Here is a 20,846-nt window from a genome sequence, read left to right as displayed (position 1 = left end):
AAAGAGTGAAGTGTGGGTTCCTGTCCCAAGTGCAGGCAGCAGGTCCTAAGTTCTTGTAGTGGCAGTGGTCTGAAATTCAAGGAATAGGATTAGAGAGCTACTGTGCGTTAATGAAAACGGCTCCCTTAGGATCAGCTTGAATTCAACTCAGTGGTCAACCGTAAGAAGAGGATTGTCCTGTGCAATTCCAACTTCTCACCCATATTCTGAATACTGTGATGCTCCTGAATGCTTAATAGAGTAGAATGTGCTCTGTTACGGTATATTTCGTATGATGCAAACTAAATGTCATGCTAACTCACCCTCAGTGCTCATGTTATTCTGGAATATATGGTGAATTGCAGCAGAATTTCCAAAGCCTTTCTAGGACATTTCACAAAAAAAGAAACAAAGGAGGGGGGGAAAAAAAAGTCTTTCAATTTTACTTGGGTCTTTCCTGTTGTCCAGGGTAATAGTGCTTAAATCCTGTCTCTATACATCATCTCAGAGGAACTCATTATAGAATGAGTATACAACAGCTAATGCCAAGAAACCACTTTTAATTCTTATCAGCATAATTTCCTGTAAAGAAGGGTAGCATTAATGGCCAGCTGTGGCTTGTGAGCCCTGACTTAATCAGTTGTGAGTAACAAAAATTAGTTGGAGGCGTATAGTTACTAGCCAACTGCAGCTGTAACAAATGTTTAATGAACACTGTTGCACTGGGGTCTGCATACCTTTTGCTTTGAATGAAAGGGAAAATCGCCAAGAGCAGGACTTTTTCTGTCCTAATTGTAGTAGAAAAATGGAGTGGAGTAAAATCTGTCTGTGGAGGCAAACTATGCCTAAGTAAGGCTTAAGCTAGACCTCAGTAAACAGAAGAACAGAAGCAGTGAAAATACTTCGCCTCTGCCTTCTCTGTCTTCATGGTGTTAAGAGAACAAGCAACTTTAGCTGATATTCTTTGCAAGGTACAGCAAGTTCTTTATGACAAATTTCATCCTGCCCTTCTTCTAGTCTTAAACTGCCTTTGCCAGCGCAGCCAAGTGAGCAGGGTGCTGCACTCTCTGGGGTCAGCGGTGGGATGGGAAGGACTGTTCCAGGTGTTGGTGGGGCTTTATTTTGTATAAACATCTCAGGTCTTTGTTAAACTGCATACAAGGCCATGATATTCAGGGACCTCTCGTGAGCATGTGTATTACAGAATTCATGGGCTTTTGTCTGGTTGTTCTCAGACAGGAGCTGTAACGGAGCAGGATGCGCTCTTGTCCTCTTTCTGGCTCCTGCTAGGAAGGGCAGGACAAGTGCTGGCTCACCATCCCGCTCAGACCATCGTTTGCCTCCCAACCACCTCTGGGTGGGCAGAGGAGTTTGGAAGGGAACAAGGCAAAACCTTTAGGAGCTGGTAGTAGACCTTTCAAGGTAATTCCAGGCCCCTGGAGTTTGGCTAGCCATTGCAGTGCCGACCTCAGGTGTGGTCCAGATAAATCCAGTAAAGTTGCACTAGGTGTGAACCGTTCTTGACGCCTTTTCTGAGACTTGTTCATGTACAGCTGAAGCTTACCAAAGCAACTACTTAAATTCCATGGCTTCCCTAGATTGCCCAGCCTTTCAGAAGGATGTGTAGTGTCATTCAAAACTTCAGGGCTTGCAAAAGGTTAGGGTGTTGTTTGTATCCACAGTGATACAAATTCCACTTCCTAAATCAGTAATTATTTGTTAGTTATTTGCACAGTGATCACCAGTGTGAAGGAGAGAGTATTCACACTCAGAGATTTAACACAGAAACTTAGAACTGTGACCACCTCAGCCCTTCTCCTACAGAGCAGGAAAAACATCCCACTTTGAAACATTTTTTTTTGGGGGAGTTGGGGTGCTCTCTTAACCTTGGTTTTTCTTTGCCACTTTCATGAGACAAAATTCCAGTCTGTTCTATTTTTTTAAGTCAGCAAACTGATTATATATTGTAAAAGATCAGTGTTTTCATGGGTGAGTAGTAATTACTGAGTAATGGCTTAAAACATTTCCTGAAGGAACATAAAGCTGTTTTTAAAAGTCAAGAGTACATTAAAAGGATTACCATGTAGATTTGATTTTTAGATAACACTAAAATGGATCCCAAATGGACTTACGAAAAGGGATGCTATCTCTTTAATGGAAAGTACATGGTCTGACAGCTCAGCATGCAAATAGTCCTGCAAAGGACTGTCTGTTGTGTTTTTCCCTTCAAGAAGAGAAGGAAATAGCTCTCCTTGCCCTTCGCCTTTCAACTTTTAATGCTAGATGGGTTGGTCTGGTTAGGAAAAGGAGAAGAGATGAGGGTTGGGGAGGAACTGCATCTTTGTGAATCGCTAGGGAGGTGTATTTCTTGACTTCTAGATCAGCAGCAATTGTATCTCTTACATGGATTGCACTAAGTAGATTGACCCCTTGGTCATTCTCTGTAGGTGAATCTTTACTCGTCTCTTGGAAATGAAGAAAATACGCAAATAATTTATAGTCATTGTACATTCATTATACTAATCTTGTGCAGGGCATGAGCATCAATGTTTGGATTTGCAGTAAATTTGGACAGGGGCAGAAGGGGCTGTTATTTCCATATTACATTAACTTGCAACCACTATGGCATTTGCTATTTCAGAGTTGCCAGCACAACTTTCTGGTGATTGATGGTGTTAAATATGCTTTTGGCCTGAGTAGGTTTTCTTCTAGAAACATTTAAAAGAATATATTCATATTTCATTATATAGAGAGCACCAGGTTTCCAAATTCTTTTGTGGTATTGCACAAATTATTATAGGCTCCAAAAGTCTTGAGAAATTTCTATAAGCCTGTGAAAGCTTTAGATTGGATAGTCATCATTGCCTGCATTAGGGCTTGTGACAGATTGCTTCATCAGTGTACACAGAGCAGAACATCAAATGGCCATTTGGCAGTGGGCGCTGAAATTCTATTAAGGTTGCCGAAAGCTTAGGTCGACATTGTATATGTCTGCAAAGAGGGAGAAGAAAAGATGATGATCATGATGATGATCGTGCAATGATATAGTTCTGTTCGCCTTAAAATACTCACATATATAAGCGTATCAAATCTGTCAGGCTGATGTTAATGTTTCACTGCTAAACCTGAGCGCTGCTACATTGAACATCCTTGCTTATGTCTTGAAACCTCAGCAGTAATACGTTAAGCAGTGCATTTTAACAGGAAGATGAGAATTGTGTAGTATTACACATGTACCTGGAAATAATTGACTTGAGTTTTTACTTCTCAAACACCCTTTGGGATTTTTAACTTAATGCAGGGTTTTTCTATTTGATTTTCTTTCCTTTTTGGAAAGAGGAGGGACAAAAGCCTCCCTGTATTTAACATTGGTACATAGGTTATTCTTAAATGAGTTGAAAAACGAGGGATCAGTTCTTACCTTTGTGACCATTTGACTCAAGGACTCTTCTTCCATTGGTTTGCTTTGATACCCAGACCCCCCCAATTATAGAACTTTTTTAAGCTTAATGTCTTCTAAATGATCACCTGCAAATTGATGGGATACAGGACAAATTTCAGGCTAGTTATTCCTAATAATAATTTCCTCATCTGTGATGATCTTATACTGCAGGAAAGGTGGTTTGTGGGTAGTCTCTCCATTGCCAGAGCTTGAAGAAGGGAAATAGCCACCTAAAATCAGGACCTTTGCCAAACTGTAGGACACTAAATTGTGACTAATCGAGAAAACTTGATCAGAGTGTTCTCAGACTAGGTCGAAGGTGGAGGAAATCTGCTTGTCTTATTACTGTTCCCAGGGCTTCAAATAGTAAAAATGGATTTTACTGAAACACCACATGTGCTAAGAGTAAGCTTTGGACATTTGCCAATTATGAAAAATTAAAAGCTCAAACAAGCATATTTTATGAGCATAGGGAAAATGTTGCTTACCGGAATGATTTATAGGCGCTGTTTTGCAGCATAAATTATTCTGGTTTCTGTTCCTGGTGCCATGTGTTCCTTTATAGCTACAGGTTGTCTCGCTGTAAGAGCAGCTCTGTAATAGAGAGTCTTAAGGCAGGCACTGGAAGTCTCAAAACTTTTGGGGAAAATGAAAATCTACATTCTAACCGTAAACCTTGTGTCCTGAATCAGGGCCTACGATGATACAGATTCGAACAACGTGACTGATTATTTTGGACATCTTGGTCTGTCTGAGCAAATGGCTTGAAAACGGGTCTCTGTATGTGAGGTGGGAAGTGGAGGTTAAACCATCCAGGAAGTTTTGGATCGTTTCAAGCAGCTGAAACTGCCAAGGGACACTAGACTCTAAAATATATTTGTTTAAAGCTGAACTGTAGGGCCAAAAAAAGATGCTGTGTTACTGGGAGAAGGACTTTAACACAGTTAAAATAGAAGTGCTGATCAAAATGTCGTTTCTCCTTTTAACTGCCCTCTCCAGCGACTGTTTTGCCGTGCTTGGACAAATTGTTCAGTAATGATTCAGAAGAAAGAATACCACAAATGAATTGCTAAAGCCACTTTAAAAATCACCTGCTGTATATTGCAGCATGAAACTGGAAATGAAAAAAGATGGTTGTTACTCATTGAATAATTCTGATGAATGGTCTAAGGCTTGTTCATAAGCATTTAGTTGCTAGTACTCGGTGTTCCAAATGTAACGTTTTAATTGGATATATACAGATGATGTGATGAGTTTCACCTTGCTGGCCATAATTCTTCAAATGAAATTCTTGGTGAAGATGCCCGAGACAGCGTACTCTCAGTTCAGTGGAAGTGCATGGTTTAACCTGTTTCGCAGGGTGTAATATTCATAGAAGGTGAGTAATACAATACTGGGAACACAAAGTGAGTTTCTTTTTAAGGGAATGAAATTCACTGCATCTTTTTGGCAATGACTGTCTGCATTTACTTAAGTGGGTGATGCAGGGCTCTAATGCTTTTAAATGATATCAGATCCTCTGATAAAAGACATAAGACTGCAGCTTATTTATTGTGATGAGACAGGAGTTAATAAGATTACTCCTACTCTTCAGTTACTTTTTCATCTTTTGCAGCCAAATGCTGGGGTTTTTGTTAGCAGGCAAAAGGAGGTCAGCTCACTTAAAGGGTGTTGATGCTAGAAATAAACATTTTTGCCTTCAAGTGGAACTTTGAAACCTAGGCTCAATTGCCCAACTGCAAAACTCTGGTATTGCTTTTAGCACTGGAATGCTGCATCCCTGTAATAGCCACTTACATAAATTACCAAAGAAAAAAAATAAAAGAAGAAGAAAGAACTGTAATATAAACCTGTCGTAATTGTGGTCCTTGGCATAGGGTTTGTTCAGAAATGTAGTAACTAAAAGGCACTGCTCAGGCAAGAATTTGTGGTGGAGAATAAAGTCCGGTACTGTGTTGTGCAGGGTGCTGGACAACTGCCCAGGGAGCACCGTGCTGGGGTGGTTGTCACAAACCTTTGAGAGGGTGGAGGTATTTTGTGTGTGTGCATAGTTATCTGCTTTGTTGTTGAGCAAGCTTTTATGGTAAAAGTAGCTTATCTGAGAAAAAGTTTCTCGTTGGGGTTTTTTTCCTTCTTTTTTAAAGAAAACCCAACAAAAAACAAAACGCCAAAAAAATTGCACAGGGACAGAGTTAAAGCCATCTGCCTGAAAGCATTGTGTAAAACATACACACAATGTTGGGGAAATAAGCCAATTATGTGTGCTTCACAGGAGGTGGGGGACTGACCTTTGTGTATAATTAGTTCTTTTATTTAAAGCAAAGATTTTGAATAGAATAACTAATTAGCTGTCATAAATGGCAAATTGAAGATTTTGGCCAGATTCCTTGGGGAGTGTGGGAGGACGTCCCTCCTCCCAGCCCGTGCTGTGCGCTCTGGCTCTCCTCATTAGGGTTGTTTTTAGTTCTCGGCGGTGGTAATGAGGAGAGCAGTGGCGACACTTCTCCGGGCCCCCTCTAACAAGGCATGAAATGCAGGTGGGGGAGAACCACCCTCGGCTGTTGCCCCTTTCCCTGGGCACATGTGGGTGTATGGAGGGGGAGGCTGTGGGAAGTCAAAGGAGGGGGGTCTGAAAAGTCTTGGTGATATCACCTGTGTTTTATGCTCTGGACTTTATAACATACAGGCAAGCTGCAAGGCCTTGAGGCATATATCATTAGCTAGCAGCCCCGCATTACTCTTTCAGACCAATTAACCTTTAGAGTTGCATTAAAGAAATTAGGTGGTGAGCTTCCATGCTTTCAGAGGGGACCAGCAGCTCTCTTGCAGACCAGAGCACTATGGAGCCGTACGCCATAGGACCGTTGCAGATAACTATTATTAAAAGGTCTACCATTTATAAAAAGTTCCCAGGCTCTCTTGGAAACAGGGCTTTATGAACAGTGCCCGTAGAGGAACTGCAGCTGATTGCCATGTGAATAGAAATATCAGTAAAGTGGCTTAGAAAAATTCAGGGGTGTACTTAGTGGACACTTGTATTGTAAAGCCAGCTGAGTAATTTTACAGAAAGACCCCGACTGAGAAGATACAGGCTGATTAGAACTAGTTTGCCCAACTGCAAATAGGGGTAAAGTTTAGATTACTCACTGCAGTAACAGCCTCTTTAGACACAGCCATAAATTTCAGTATGTCCAGAGGTGGTGTCTATAAGTTTTTAATGTGCATTGGAGCTCTGAGCACTCAGAACAGGTTTTGTTTTGTATTTACCAGCAGTGAGTCTATTAAGTTGTAAAGGGCAAAGGAGGGAGTGTAGGTAGCCAAAAATAGAAAGGCTTCACCTACTGTTTCTAAGAAAAGATAGAGGTACATGGCTAGCAACAGGAGAAGAGAGAGCAACTCGATGGTACTTTCAGAATTTGATTATCAGTCAGTGTTCCCTTTATGATCACATATTTAAGTGAGTGAGTGTCCAGCTGCTAATTTTTCTACTTATGCAACACTACTTCTCATTTTCTAATCCTCGCCCGCAGAGCACACATGCAGTTTGTCGAAGGTGAGCCCTTTCATTCTTGATAGCCCTGGTTAGTCACCTTGCACCCCTGATCAAATTGAACTAGGTATCTTGGCATTTTGGGGTAAGTACTGGGGAAAAACTTACGTAGGGAAAAGAAACAGCATCGCAGTCTTGCAGTGGGGAAATTTCCAAAAGGACAGAGCAGCTCTCCAGGTGGTTTCTGCCTGCAGAGCCCAGACCGCCTGGGGTTTGCTCGAAGGGAGGTGGGAGGAGGAAAGTGGGTTTGCTGTTGGCTGCGTCCTCTCTCTGCAAGCCTCTGGCCCTGAAAGTGGTTAAACTTCTGAGATGTGGTGTGCTTGTTGCTTGGAAATGACATGGCAAGCATTCGAGGAACCCTTGCTTATCAAGTTTGGCAGTTTTTGAAATTTTGTTTTACACCTTGCCTGCTGTGTCAACTCACCAGCTAATTGCAGCTGCAACTCTGTGTAGTGGTGTGTGTGCTCCTGGCAGACGGGTTGGTTGGGATGTCGGAGGGAAGCCTCACAGACCAAAATGTAATTTCAAAACACTGAACCTGACCAGCAGAGGCTGACCTTGCTCGTTATTATCTGAGTGGGAATAGCAGCTTTGAACATCATATGATCTCTGAAATGGTACCTTTTTTCATTAGATTTTTACTGACCAAATACATAGCTTTTTTCCTTGCTTAAGGTACTGTTTAAAAATATATATATCTGTTCCTTTGCTAGTTATTAGAAGAAAATCAAAGTGTTACAGTCCCCTTACTCGCAGAAGCCTCTCGTAAGACAATGGTGTGCTTGTGCTAGCGGGGAGCCAAGATGGCCACGGTGAGCAAAGGCTGCCGGGGCCATGGTTGGAACAAGAACCAGCACCACAGCCAGCCTGCTGCCGTCCACCTCAGGAGACCCTCCTGACCTGCCAGCCTGCCCTTACCCACCAAACCAGCCTTGCCCAATGGTCCAGCCGGGGTCTGATCCCTGCGCAGCTGCCCTTGCTCACGACCAGGCTGCTGTTACAGAGGACCCTGTGTGAGGGCGGATGAAACTCTGGAAGGGCACTGATTTGAAAAGCGCATGAGGGCCTTGGGGAGTTCCATCTGGCTGAAGATCTTGTATTTCTGAACGACAGAGATGATCTCAAACTGCACCCGTGCAGCAGTTGTCTTGAGAGGAAGTTTAAGGGGCTCTGGTTGTCTAGAACCTGCATGTTCAAATCTGCAGCACTTCCAGGTGCAGGATCCTCAGGTTACCTGCATGAACTATGCAAAATAATTGTGTCATGATCCTCTCCTGTAAGAAATCCTGTTCTGCCTCCACGGCTATGCAGCTCACATTTAGAGAGCCTGTTTGGGGAGCTGTTAATGACTAGATGGTGTCTAGGGCTCCTACCTTTAAATATAATTTGTGCATCTAGGTCTTAGTTTTCAAGATGCAGTCTATTTTCTTTCATCACTGGTACTGATCTTACACAGACTGCAAATGCAATTTCACATATACCTCAGAGTAAGGCAGTGTCATTGTAGAGACGGACACGACACAACTGAATGGTATTAGAATGGCTCAAAATGGCTCCTTTATTACAGAAAGGGTGTGCCTTTTATACATAGTTGAAGGTACTAGAAGAAGGTAGCATGGCCTTTGCTTATAGGTCAAACACTTGTTTTTCACGTTCTAATTGGGTAACAATTACCAGCTTCTGGCTGGGCTCATCCCCCCGGATCTTGAGGGACAAAGTTCCGCAAACGTGTCCAAACTCAGTACACACAACTTCCCATCTTAAGGGTACACTGGGAATTTGTCAAGGTCAATGTCTTCAACCAATGCCAGGTTACCAGCAGTCCAGCTGCCGTCCCCCACAAGGCAGAATAAGTCTCTTCTTACCATGTGCTGTTTTTCTGGCATGGAGTTGGAGAGAGCTTAGGCTTTAAGTTTTCTGAAAATGAAATTACTCCAAAAGTGCTGCTTCTAAGCTTCTCTTTGCTCCGGAAATGTACTCTGAAAAAAAAAAAAAAAAGTTCTGTGTCCAGAACCACAGGGCCACTTTCCTTGTTCTTGTAAGAAACCCTCGCCAGGAGTGCAGGACTGCTGCAGTCTGACCCCCAGCACCTGCAGCGTCTGACACTTCCCTGTCTTTTCCCTCTTTCCCAACATGTGGGTGTTTTCTCTGTACCTTTGTACGTGGAATTTCTCTTGAGAGCGTTAGACATTGTGTATGTGCCAGTCAAACACGGATTTAAGTTTTCACTTAATTATTGCGTATTTGTCCCTGGCATCAGCAGTTTGCTTGTGTCAGCTTTGCAGGTGGGTTCTGAGTGTGCTGCAGCAAGAAGCAGGAGGGCTCTTTAAGCCTTAAGTTTTTGAATGTTACTTGACCTGTCTCCGCGCTGCTGAGACCACTTTGATAACAAATGGATCAATACCTCACTGTTTGTGTAGAGGTGTCTTAAGTGCTATTGTCGTCTGCTTGCAGCTCCGGCAAAGCAATTATTACTGTAGGAGTGGTGAGTTTTACATGTGCTGAGCATTAGCCACCGTCAGGTCACCCTGGCTTTTAAGGAAAGTAGCAAATGTCACTTATTATAGTGGCACTGACTCAGTCCTCTCTGGTTAAGGGACTGTTAATAATTCCATTATCAAGCTGCTGCTTTCTGGGACATCCAGCGCTTCCTGTGGAAACAGTGGCTTAACCTTGTGTGAGAGTATATAACCAGCGACACCTGCTACTGTAGCCACTGTCCCCTCTCATCTTCTCTGCATCGGTTAAGCCCACAGCTTGCCTGTTACAGGTCCAGCGTTGTCATTTTTAGTGACTGACACTAGTAAAAATAAAAATCGGTAACAAAGTAAAATCAAGACTGGAGAGAAAAGGGGGTTCTGACATTTCAGTGCTTTGTTTCTTCTTTCATTATCTCCTGTTCCCTTCCTCCCCCACAGTACAATCCTTGTTTATTTTTCGACCTTACCTGTTAATTCTACAAAATCCTCTTCTAACTCCCTCTTAAATGGAGAAGGGCAACAGGTCTCACACCCGTGTCGGTGCGCACCGTGGGAGTCACCGGCTGCTTGGGGGTAAAAGGAAGAGGCTGGAGAGAGGGGTGTGGGGAAGGTGGCCGTAAGAAGTCTCCACCAGCCTGGTGGCTCGAGTGTCCTGTCACCACCTCGTTCCCAGCTAGCTCATGCTTGTTTTGCTGTCCTAGCAGCATTTCCAGGGAGGAAGACACTCCTGGCTTTTTACTACTTCTCCAGCTATAAGAGGACGAGGAGGAAAGCCCTGCTTTGCTTGAGGAGCACGGCTTCGTTAGTGGAAGAGGGGCACTGGTTGGGCTATTCTCAGCAGTCCTCAAGGGCTTTTGAATAACGTTTGTTTCAGAGCGGCTCCTGGGCTGCTCAACCGTTCAGTGATGCCTCTGCAACAGGCAGGGTTCACGAGAGAAGAAAAACAGTGGTGTACCACATCTCTTTATAGCCACTCTCTCATCAAATTTGATCCAGCCAAGATGTTGGACTCGGGGTATGTACACTGGTGGCCCTTCTGATCTTGGTAATTGCTTGTGGCAGCTAATTAACAGCACGAGGGTACTGGTAACGAGGGAAAAAGCAAATGTTGAAATTGCAGCCAGTTTATTCTGCTGCAAAATGTTAATTAAAAAAAGTCTGGGGCTTTGTGTCAGCCCTACCCTTAGGAAAAAAGAGCTGTGTTCCTGCGAGTGTCGCACTCCCACTTAACCTGCGACAGCGTGACGTTTAGATTCCTTTGACTGTCAGCTTCTTGGCGATGTGAACTCTTTGTAATGAAACCAGCAGCAGTATTTGCTCACAGATCTACCTGTAGCTCGCAGTGCTAGCCCAGCCTATTCCAGCTGTTTGGATGTCTTCTAAACGAAACCCTGTGTTTGCGTTGCAGGCGTGCCGATGTTATCTGTGCAACCCAAGGGGAAGCAGAAGGGCTGTGCTGGCTGCAACCGCAAGATCAAGGACCGGTACCTGCTGAAGGCTCTGGATAAGTATTGGCATGAAGACTGTCTAAAGTGTGCCTGCTGCGACTGTCGTCTTGGAGAGGTTGGATCAACTCTTTACACAAAAGCAAATCTCATTCTTTGCCGCAGAGATTACCTGAGGTAAATACTATGGGTTCTTCCCAAAGCCTCTCGGTGTGCTGACAACTGTTTGTCTTTCTAAACCTCTGCTGTGAAAACATGTACTTGTGCGTGGTCAGCCCTGCCCAGAAGAGATTGGAGTTTCTTCCTCTGTCTAAGCATGGCTTTTGATTTGCGCTTCATGTATTTTGTAGTCAGGGAGGTGGAATCCCATTTTGCAGTCGAGGTAGAAGGAGGGTATGACTTAACTCTTCGTTATTATGAACCAACAAAACCAAACAATGCTTGCTGAGAAAATGAGGAAAAGATTGGGAATTCTTCTTGCACGTCTTCAACATTATACTCCTGCATATTGACTGAGACCTGACTAAACCTTTACCTGCGCTTTTTCAGTGATAGCTTTTAGACAGACTTGTAGTGTTTATATTGAGTAAGGTTCTTCCCAAGGGATTCTTGCCTCTTCCCTAAGTAAACAGAGCAAAACACTCCAAAATTACAGATCAACATTTTTTACTTCTTGAAGAAGTCTTCAGAGACCATCACTAACTCTGAGTTAGAACTAACCTGTCAGCATGTGTCTGCAATACATAAAAACACGTGGGATTTTTTGCCTGGTGCATATGGGGGGTTTGTACAAGATACTTTTCATAAACACAAATGACTTTTAATAAGACAGTAGGTGTAGTGCAAATATTCTTAGGAGGGTCACACTGCAGAACGCCTCTGAGTTTTGCTTTCTTTTTCCTTTGGAAGAATGTACATGATCTCCAACTAATGTGTGGGGTTTGTTGTGGCTTTTTTTTTTTCCTGGAACGGTGATAGCATTTCCCTTGCAACTTCAACCAGCAAACACACCTGGAGCAAAACAAAAACAACATGCTGTTTAAAGATGGGGAGGTTAAATGCCATCTAACCTTGTGGTACCCAGGGACTGTCTAGATTGGTCTCAGTGATCAGATGCTTCATGTTTTTCAATGTAAAACATATTTTTGAAAACCTTTATTAAACATCTCCTAGTAAACTTGAACAAAGAAGTTTCTCATTCTAAAGATGAGAGGTTAAGCACTGAGCTAAATAGAAGAAATAAGTCCATTAGCTGCCTTTTGGATTTGCCACCTTGCCTTTCAGCCAGGCACTGTACCAGAGCACCCTGCCCACATGATCGTTTTTGCTCCTATTCGAGCTGAAACTCTCCAGGGCACACATGAAATATCTCGGCTGAAATTCTGCCACACAGGCAGCAGTCACAGGTCCACACCAGCGTAGATGGGATGTGTCCCCAAAATGTACGTGAGGAAAGGCTTAGTTAAGAGTAGAACACATCTGAAGGGGAAAAGATGGGATAAGCAACCTGGGGAAAAGATGGGATAAGCAACCTTTGGAAAAGTGGAAAGGGTACGCTGAGGAAAGAGTTAACTATCTTTGCTATCATGAAATAATGTTTGAACCTTGCTTAAGCCTGAGTATTTAGTCCTGCTGCAAGTCACTTTCTCTGAGAGTATCTTTAACCCTGTCTGTGCTAAGCTGAAAACAGTGAGCTCCAGAAGGTTCTTGAACGCACAGATTTCTAACTCCAAATTAGCATTTTCATTCTTCCCTGACCCTCCTTCACTTCAGCTGTGCTCTTTTTGTGCTGTGGACATAATTTTGATGTGTCAGTTAAGAGTATAACAGCTCTTGATCTTCCCTTGTTGAGGATTGCATAATTTCTTTTCTTCATAGTATTACAATTGAGTTGTGCCACATATTAATCGCAAGGACCCTCAAAACCTCTCAGGAGAGCAGGAATCGTCTTCCTTCCAGAAAGCATAGGCTGCATTAGTTTCTTTATACTTTGTTGTTTTTCTTTTCTTTATCTTGTTTGTACCCAGCTTGCCAAGCAATCCAGGTCTCGCCATCAGTCATCCTTCTTTTCATTATTTATCACTTCTCTAGACTTTGTCATTTGTGCATTTGATAAACAGCATATGTGTTCGTCACTTGCTCGTGTTTTTTTTTAATATGACCTGAAAGATAGATATTCAAGATTATTCTACATGGTACAGAACCGTACTAGAAATACTCAGCTGGGTGGTGGTTCCTATTTGTGTTTGCTTTTTGAGACCTGTGAGCTACCCTGTGTTTTGTCCTTTTAATGAGCACTGCATTGATTTTAGTTTGTTCTAGTTTCATAACAAAAATAATGTGCGGCACCAAACCAGACATGCTGAAGTGCCAAAGGAGAGCAGTACTGATGCTGTTAAACTTAGAAGAACCTTTTTATCGCTGCAGTTGTAAAGCATTTCTTTCTTTCCTTGCTTTGTACCAAAAGTGCTGCTTTGAGGTGGAAAACGTTAATCTATGATCTTCTCACTGGCCCCCAGATTACACGACTTTCTGGGGCACACCAGAAGCCTGTGCTAGAGATGGGAAAGAAGCCCGGAGTTGCAGACCCCAGGAAAGAGCCCACGTCCCGTCTTTGAGAAGAGAGGGCAATTCATTACGTGAACCATGGAAGGCAGCAGCTGGGAGTAGTGTTTGACTGTATCTGTGCAGCTTCTGTCACGGTAGCAGTTAATTGTGGTCTCTGAAATGAACTTCTTCTGTTCCTGGAAGAGCCTTGGTAGCCCCTCTGCCTCCATGTGTTGGATTAGAATAATCCCTGACCCACCAAGAGGGGAGCCTGCTGCTATTTGTGCAGCTTGGTTTAATTGTGGAGGGAAGGCTTAGGTGGCCTTAACTTTAAGTGTTTTTCCCCTATCTGAATTTAGTTTGTTATAACAGCTTTGGCCACTAGAAATATTTCTTACTTGTTTTCTATTGGGAAGAACAACATAATTGTCATATCCCAGGGAATCTGACCAAGACTCAGGTAGGAAGCAATAATGTTAATTCTGTATAAACATTTTATTCTTCTTTACTTCTAAACATCTGTTACCTTCTACACATAATATTTATTTCTCAATTTATACTATTAGTTCTACTAATAGAAGGAACTAAAGTTGTTGTCACCATCTTCTCGACTGTCTGTTCACTTCTGGTAATTTGAATTTTTCTTCTTGGAGAATTACTCATTTCCATTATATATACCCATACCCATTATATAATTTCTTCGCTTTAATAGTTTTAGAGCCTCTATCCATGTCTTTTTTTTTTCCCCCCTTGTTAAACAAATCAGGGTATTTGTTCTACTAGTCATATTTTAGCAGACTTCATTCCTAAAAATAGGTTCTTCACAACTTCATGCTGTACTCGCTTCACAAAGGGAGTACTTTATGTGGAGGAGTAGTTTATTGTTGGCCGCTTCCTCTATGTGCCTTTGATTAAGAACAGGGTGAATATTGCACTGATCAACTGCCACGTGAAAAATGAAAGCTAGACTGTTTCTGCACCCATAAATGTAAATATCTGCATAACCCAGCCCTCGCCAGCCTCCCGCCGGCCTCGATGCCGCGGCGACCACGTACAGGTGCTGGCCTAGAGACAGAAAGGACTCCTGCAGTATTCCGTGCAGCTTCGAAATTCAGCTGAAGCACCTTGCTTGTGCCTCCCCTCCTGCAGGCTGGTGTCCTTGGGGCCATGGACACTGCAGGGATCGGGGACAGGGATGAATTTCTGGACTTCGTTGCTCGGTGTGGGGCAGGGCCAGCTCCTGCCCCGCTCCAACCCCGCCGGCCTTGGTGTGGAGCCGGCTTTGCCCGCGGTGTTGGCAGCGCCGTGGGCTGCCGGCTGCACGCGCTCGTCCTCAGTGGGTTTTCAGACGAAGTCTTTCAAATGTATTTCAGCAGCTGCTAGCAGACCATAGCCCGATCATTTGTTTCAAAAGATAAACTGTCGTCATTGCTTGTGAAGGAACATTTGTTAACCTTCACATTTCATAAAACCCTTTCTTGCTCATTTTTTAATCATGAAAGATGAAATTGGATCTCAAGTTGTTATCCTTGCGGTATCACCTCAGTCTCCAGCTGTGTCTAGATGTGTCTTTCGATACATTTTGTCTGAGCAAATAGATTTACCATTTGTTTCATAATCAGAGTTCCAGCATTCCTACCTCTAATTGGTTTTGATAAGCAAATGCTATTGAGGAAACCGCTTCTGGGACAGAGAAGCTGGGCGTGCAGCGCAGACGGCTCCTCGCAGCCCCCACGCAGCAATGTGTGTTTGTTCCTAAGCGTAATTAAACATTCACCAAGGCCCCGTTCACAGGGACGGTTTGGGTGTTGCGTCAGGATTTCCCGGGAGGAACTGACAACTTAAATTTCACTGTGAAGTGCTGATGAAGAACGTGATTTTTCCTTTTTACTCAGCATGGTGCCCTCGCATGAGCAAAGGCAAGTGAGGCTCGCTTTGACAGGAGCAGAACTGTCGCTTCTGCGTGTTTGATATGCTGGTGTTGGGAAAGATTTTTTTATCATTTAAGCTGATTAGGGCCTTAATTAGACTCCAAAGAAAGCTGAAAACCTACATTAAAAAATGATGGTGAATCAGTAAGAGAGAGGCTTTCCGGGAAGCCCTGATGCTGTTCTCAGGAGATTTCATGGAAATTCTTTTCACCCAGCTTTCCTTCTGTTTTGATCAACGCTACAACCTCTACCCGGTGTCGGCATCGGTGCTGCCGCCTGAGCAGCCCTGGGAACACCGAGGCATCCCGGCAGGTCTCCCACCCTGCGGCACTGCGTGGGCTTGAGCTCCAGCCTGGGCTCCAGTTGCGTCGACTGCACAGCACTGGGGTTTCCAGTTGTTGGGTTTTGCTCTGTTGCGAGTGCTGCAGAGGATTCGTTCCACTGGTGAACGACTTTGGGAGCCCCGTAGAGGAAGTGTTTTTCTGTCTCTGGCAAACAATGCAGAGTTAAATTTTCTCGAGGTATATGAAAAGCGATTCGTCACAAACATGGGCACCATATGCACTCACACAGGAGGTGCAGGCAGATCCCCTCCTTCTAGTGAGCTTCCTCAAGTCAGTAAGGAAGACCCTAAGCCAAGCCATTAAACCACGGCTGGACGTGTAAGCACAAGTCTCCAGGAACTGAGAAGTACGTGTCGCAACTAGTGAAATCTGAGTTAATCTACCAGAGACATGACTAATAATTCTGAAGGGAGCTTCAGCCTGCAGAAGCTGCAACACCTTTGAAGCAGCGAGGATAGTCTCAGGGATTTTTCCCCACCCGAGGAGCGCGGTGTGCATGCATGCACCGAGAGCGTGCCCTGCCTGCTTTTCAAGTGACATGTTTAGCATGGGGAGGAGAGGCGTAAATGCAGTGTGGCTGAACAAATGGCATCTACTCAGAGCCTCAGAATGTTGCTAAACTGAAGTGCTGTTCATGCACTGCGACAGGGAGTGTCTTGCATGCTAGGTAGGATACCGTCACTTCTACATTTGGTATCTATACAGATTAAGGAGGATTAATTGGGCTCAAAATGCAGTGTGTCTTGGCAGCATTGCTGTGCTTTGTGATGTTAAAGCGCACATTTTTTTTTTCTCTATAGTAGCTAGTCCAGGAGTTTCTCATAGTCCATCTCTTTCAGGATAAACAAGCAACACTTGGTTTGTTCATTTGCTTCTCCCTTCTCCCTTTTTTTTTCTTTATCCGCAACCTCCCAGGGAGGAGGAAAGTTTATGGGGAGTAATTCTGCTCAGCTGTGGTATACCAGCATGCCTCTAGCACTTTCAACCTTGCAGCTTTTTAGCTTCTGTTTTTAAACTCCTCTAAGAGGACACTGTTGCGTGTATGTGCAGCAGTGCCAGAGACAGCCAAGATGGGTTTTAAGGTCAGCACCTTCAGTTTTACTGAAAGAAAGGCTGGGGCAGGGGAAGAGGGCTTGGACTTCTATGCGCTGAGAGTTCCAGCCCCACTGTACATGTCTACTGAAAATATGGAGAGAGAGAGCAAAGAAGTAAAAGTAAGTGAACATTCAAATGGGTTCTTCAACTGAAAAGAGATGCCCTTGAGCAACCTTGAATTTTATGCCCAGTAATCTCTGAACTAGTGCGGTCACTTGACCAGAGGGCTTGTTTGTACCCCACTGGTTCAGCTCCTCCCGCTATGCTATCCACGAATGCCAAACCCTTTGGCATGCAAGTATAAATTCTTTGGGATTGAACTTGAAGGCTTCATGAGAAGACAGCTTGACCAACTTCATTAGTATCAAAATGCATTTTCTTTCCTTCAGCTGACGTGACTTGTCACTGCAGCACTGACAACGGTGCCCTGGATCGTAGGGTGCAGCAGCACCATGTATTTACTGTGCTGAATGCCTATCACTAAGGCTTTCTCTGAATTCTGCACAACAGCTGATTACAGGGAAGTTGGGAATCTTGAAGTTGCTTTTAAGCTTATTCTTTTTGTCTTTTTAAGTGATGTTCAGGCTTCCTGTGCAATTATTGGCATATGCAGTACTTTGGTCAAATCAGACTTGTAGCTCAGCATATTTCTGATGTTCACAGATGGGAAAAATACTCATTGCAAGCTGTTAAGAGGCATCCCCACTGGAAGTCTAGATGTTGGTTTTTTTCAAATGATAGGGGCAAAACCTTTTCTTTTCATGACAATGAGTTTCAGGTACATAAAGCAAGTCGTGTTCTACTGCAAGTCCTGTGGAGCTAGGAAATAAATAGCAGCAGGCATATAGGGAAGGTGCATGGAAAAACCTGTTTCACCTGCTAGCTAGAGAGGATATAAGCATGAGGTTTGGTAGCTCTTCAAAAACTTGTATGTCCAGATAATGTGGATACACAAATATATAAAGAAATATGTAGCTGTACACAGTATCTCCAAATGGTAGATTTTATCTGTAGGTAAGTGTTTAGTCCTCTTTCAACTCATAATTCTTAGCTTTCAGTGTTGACAAAGCCTCTTGTTTTAGGAAATTACCAGTCTCAACTCAGCTGTTTAATTTTGAAATTGTCTTGTTTTTGTATTGTTTTTAAAAAAAATCTAATTGACACTCCCAACCTATCCTTTCTGTACCACTCATTAAAAATCAACAGCTCCAAAATTTTCACTCTTTCTGCAGAAGGGACATTTGCTCTCTCTTTCTTGACTGCAAGCTGCTAACTAGTCAGACACTGGCCTAGAGAGGAGAAGTGGGGACTCTCTCCTTGAAACAACAATCTGTTCTAGTCGTTGCTTACTTGTGGTGACAGAAATAGGCACTCAGGTTCTCAGTTTAGCCACCTTGCATGTTTAGGTTGGAGAAGGAAGTATCTGTTAACAGGTGCTAAATTAATGTGTTCATCTGAAAAGTGCCTTACTGTTTTCCCTATGGTAAGGACACTTTATGGTTCCTTTTTTCCCCAAAAACCTGCAGGGTGCTGTGATTTCACTGTAGTTTGAATCCAGTATTCACAGAACTGGTGAGGTCTGGATCATCGTGCAGAAGACTGCTTTTTAGCCCAGACAAGACTACCTAACAAGAATCCTTTGACAGTTACCTACTACTTCCAGGAGCGCTCCCTTCTTTTCCCATTAATTCATTTGCATTCACTGCTGCTCCTGTATGCCAATTAGCTTTAATTTTTACTGTACACACTGACATCAGTGGCCAATGAGAACAGCACGTAGCGGAGTTTTTAGTGTGCCTATAAACTACAGAAAATTGTCCTTGGACAAACTCCTGCTTTTAGACTGGCTGACAACAATAGACATGGTTAAGTTCAGGCTAAGAGCCATTAAACATAATTACTACCACAGGGTAAAAGTTTAATTGTGCTAAATTTTAAATCTGCATAGTCTACGCTTATTTGCAAGCTGGCTGGGTCTTCAGTTACGTAAGGGAGAATAAATCTGTACTTAAAAATTGTTGCCTTTTAACTTCAAAGGGAGATGATAAAAAAAAAAAGAGTTTTTTAGAAGAAGCAAAACAACTCCAAACTGAAACCTTTGTGTATTTCTATCTTCTTCATGCCAGTGGCTCCAAGCTGGTAAGTAGATGCTGAGCATCTTCTGATAGATTCTTCTAATGTGCTTCGACTTTGTGTGTGTGAACATGCGAGAGAGGATTGCATCTGTTATGAAGGTGTCTGGGGGACAGAATGCAGATCAGTTTGTTCATGTGGGGTTATTTTAAACTTAACCACAGATAGGGCTTTGGGGTGGAAGATTTTCTTCCTGCTCCTTGCCTTCTCTCCCTCCACCAATAATGTTAAGCTCCGCACCTCAGAAAGTTTCAGCAGCTTCTGGGTAAGTAGGTATCAGAGATTGCAGGTTTCTTACAAGCAAACAAAAAAGGCAAAAGTCTGTGATCATTTTGTTTTTTCTTCCAGCAGATTTATTAAAAAAAAAGGTGGTCACTGAGATGCAAGTTACAGCATATTTTTAGAAGCACGGTGAACATACAGTGCTCTAAATCAGTCCCTGAAAAGTAGATTCAAATTAGGAAGTGCTAGAATAAGTGTGAAACGTTGATCTGTTGGGAAAGAGAGGGTAGGAATGGTTGTGAAACTTGATAGAAAAGATTAGCACGCTGACTAGCTGGAAGCTACATTTATGTAGACATTAGAAGGCAACACAATTTTAGCTGGACGGAACATAAGCTTCAGATCTTATGCAAACGGTCAAAGCTGTTTAACAATTGGTTTACTCCCAAAACCCTTGAAAGGAGACAGGTGAATACGATGCCAAATACATTTTTCATGTTTCTTAAGCTAACTGTTTAAATAGTTAAGTGAACATCTGTCCAAATTTCCCCATCATTTCCATTTAGAAAAGTCTCCTATTTGAAGGCTGAAGAAAAGCGCCTGCTTAACAATGCAAATGGTGCTGTCTGGGGCCCCTTTATTTTGTTTAATCTAGATTGAGCTCCACACAACTGTGATGCTAATGAATAATGGATATTTTATACTTGTGCATGTAGCAGTGCTGGGCACAGAGCAAATCTAGGATTAACCTCCCAGTTTCCCTGCCTAACGTATTGGACGCATTTTTCTGAGTTTGCTCTGACCTGGGTACTCTAAAAAGAGTTTCCTGGTTTTACGGAAAATGCCAAAACCCTGGCAAAAGCTGTTGGGTTTTGCTACGCCCAAGTGAGATACTGTAGAAGGGGGCAGTGACACTGGGGGAGGGAGGAAGGGAGGGATGTCTGTATTAATGGCTTGATTTGCGAGCGGGGGCTGAATGAGAGCCAGGGCGTCTCAGGGTGGAGACCTGTTTGCTTTTCAGTGCCACATTTTTTCAGTCCAGTTTGCTGGCGTTAGGCAGCCAAGCCCCACTCCCTCCCCTGCCCGCCTGCAGGAGCGGGGAGAAGCTGGACTCAGCTTGCAGGGGGAAGGAGCTGCCCCGTTACCGATTCGATGCTCTGTGTTCCTCGCTGCACACTATATAGCTGGGATTTTTCTCTGCCTTTCAGCCCTCATATGATGGAGTTTTAGGGGATGAAATGTTGGTACTCTCCCTTTGTGGTTTTCCTGTCCTGCACAAGTGTTTCTGTTTGGTTTGTGCTACTTAAGTTTCAGGGAAAATGAAGTGCTGTTTCTTCATAGGAAGTCTGGGAGCTTTCCAGCCAGGCCTGGTGAAAGACCACTGATACCCTTTCCTGTGAAAAATAAGGGCAGCCTTTTCTTAGAGCTGAAGAGCAACCCGACTTGGGTAACACGGTGCTTTGGGAGAGTGGGAGAATTGTGTGGAGGTCTCTCTAATGTTGGTGGGTGTTTTAATTCACAATTACTGGCCGGTAAGAATTAGTATTGATTAGCTTGGCAAATTGCAGGTTTAGAAATTGGTTATAGATTTTCCTGATGCTTCTCGTCTGCATATTGTGGAATTGGCCAGAACCGAATCTGTCCATGGGCAGCGACGCGTTGCACGCGCAGAGCTAAT

At 43.3% G+C, this 20,846-nt stretch overlaps 1 protein-coding gene across 2 annotated transcripts in view; it reads left to right on the top strand.

The window, feature by feature from the left end:
* Nucleotides 1-20,846, top strand: part of LMO1 (LIM domain only 1 (rhombotin 1)) — a 55,854-nt gene that overhangs the window by 28,844 nt on the left and 6,164 nt on the right. The window contains exons 1-2 of one of the 2 annotated variants that reach the window (XM_009873122.1): nt 4,530-4,554; nt 10,860-11,073. In XM_009873122.1, the coding sequence (XP_009871424.1) occupies nt 4,530-4,554; nt 10,860-11,073 (239 nt within the window). Of the gene's footprint in view, nt 1-4,529; nt 4,555-10,859; nt 11,074-20,846 lie in introns of those variants that run through there. The other variant, XM_009873121.1, reaches the window with a different exon arrangement.

Source organism: Apaloderma vittatum, unplaced genomic scaffold (assembly GCF_000703405.1).
Source record: "Apaloderma vittatum isolate BGI_N311 unplaced genomic scaffold, ASM70340v1 scaffold23207, whole genome shotgun sequence".
NCBI lineage: Eukaryota > Metazoa > Chordata > Aves > Trogoniformes > Trogonidae > Apaloderma > Apaloderma vittatum.
This window is presented reverse-complemented; position numbering and strand designations above follow the sequence as displayed.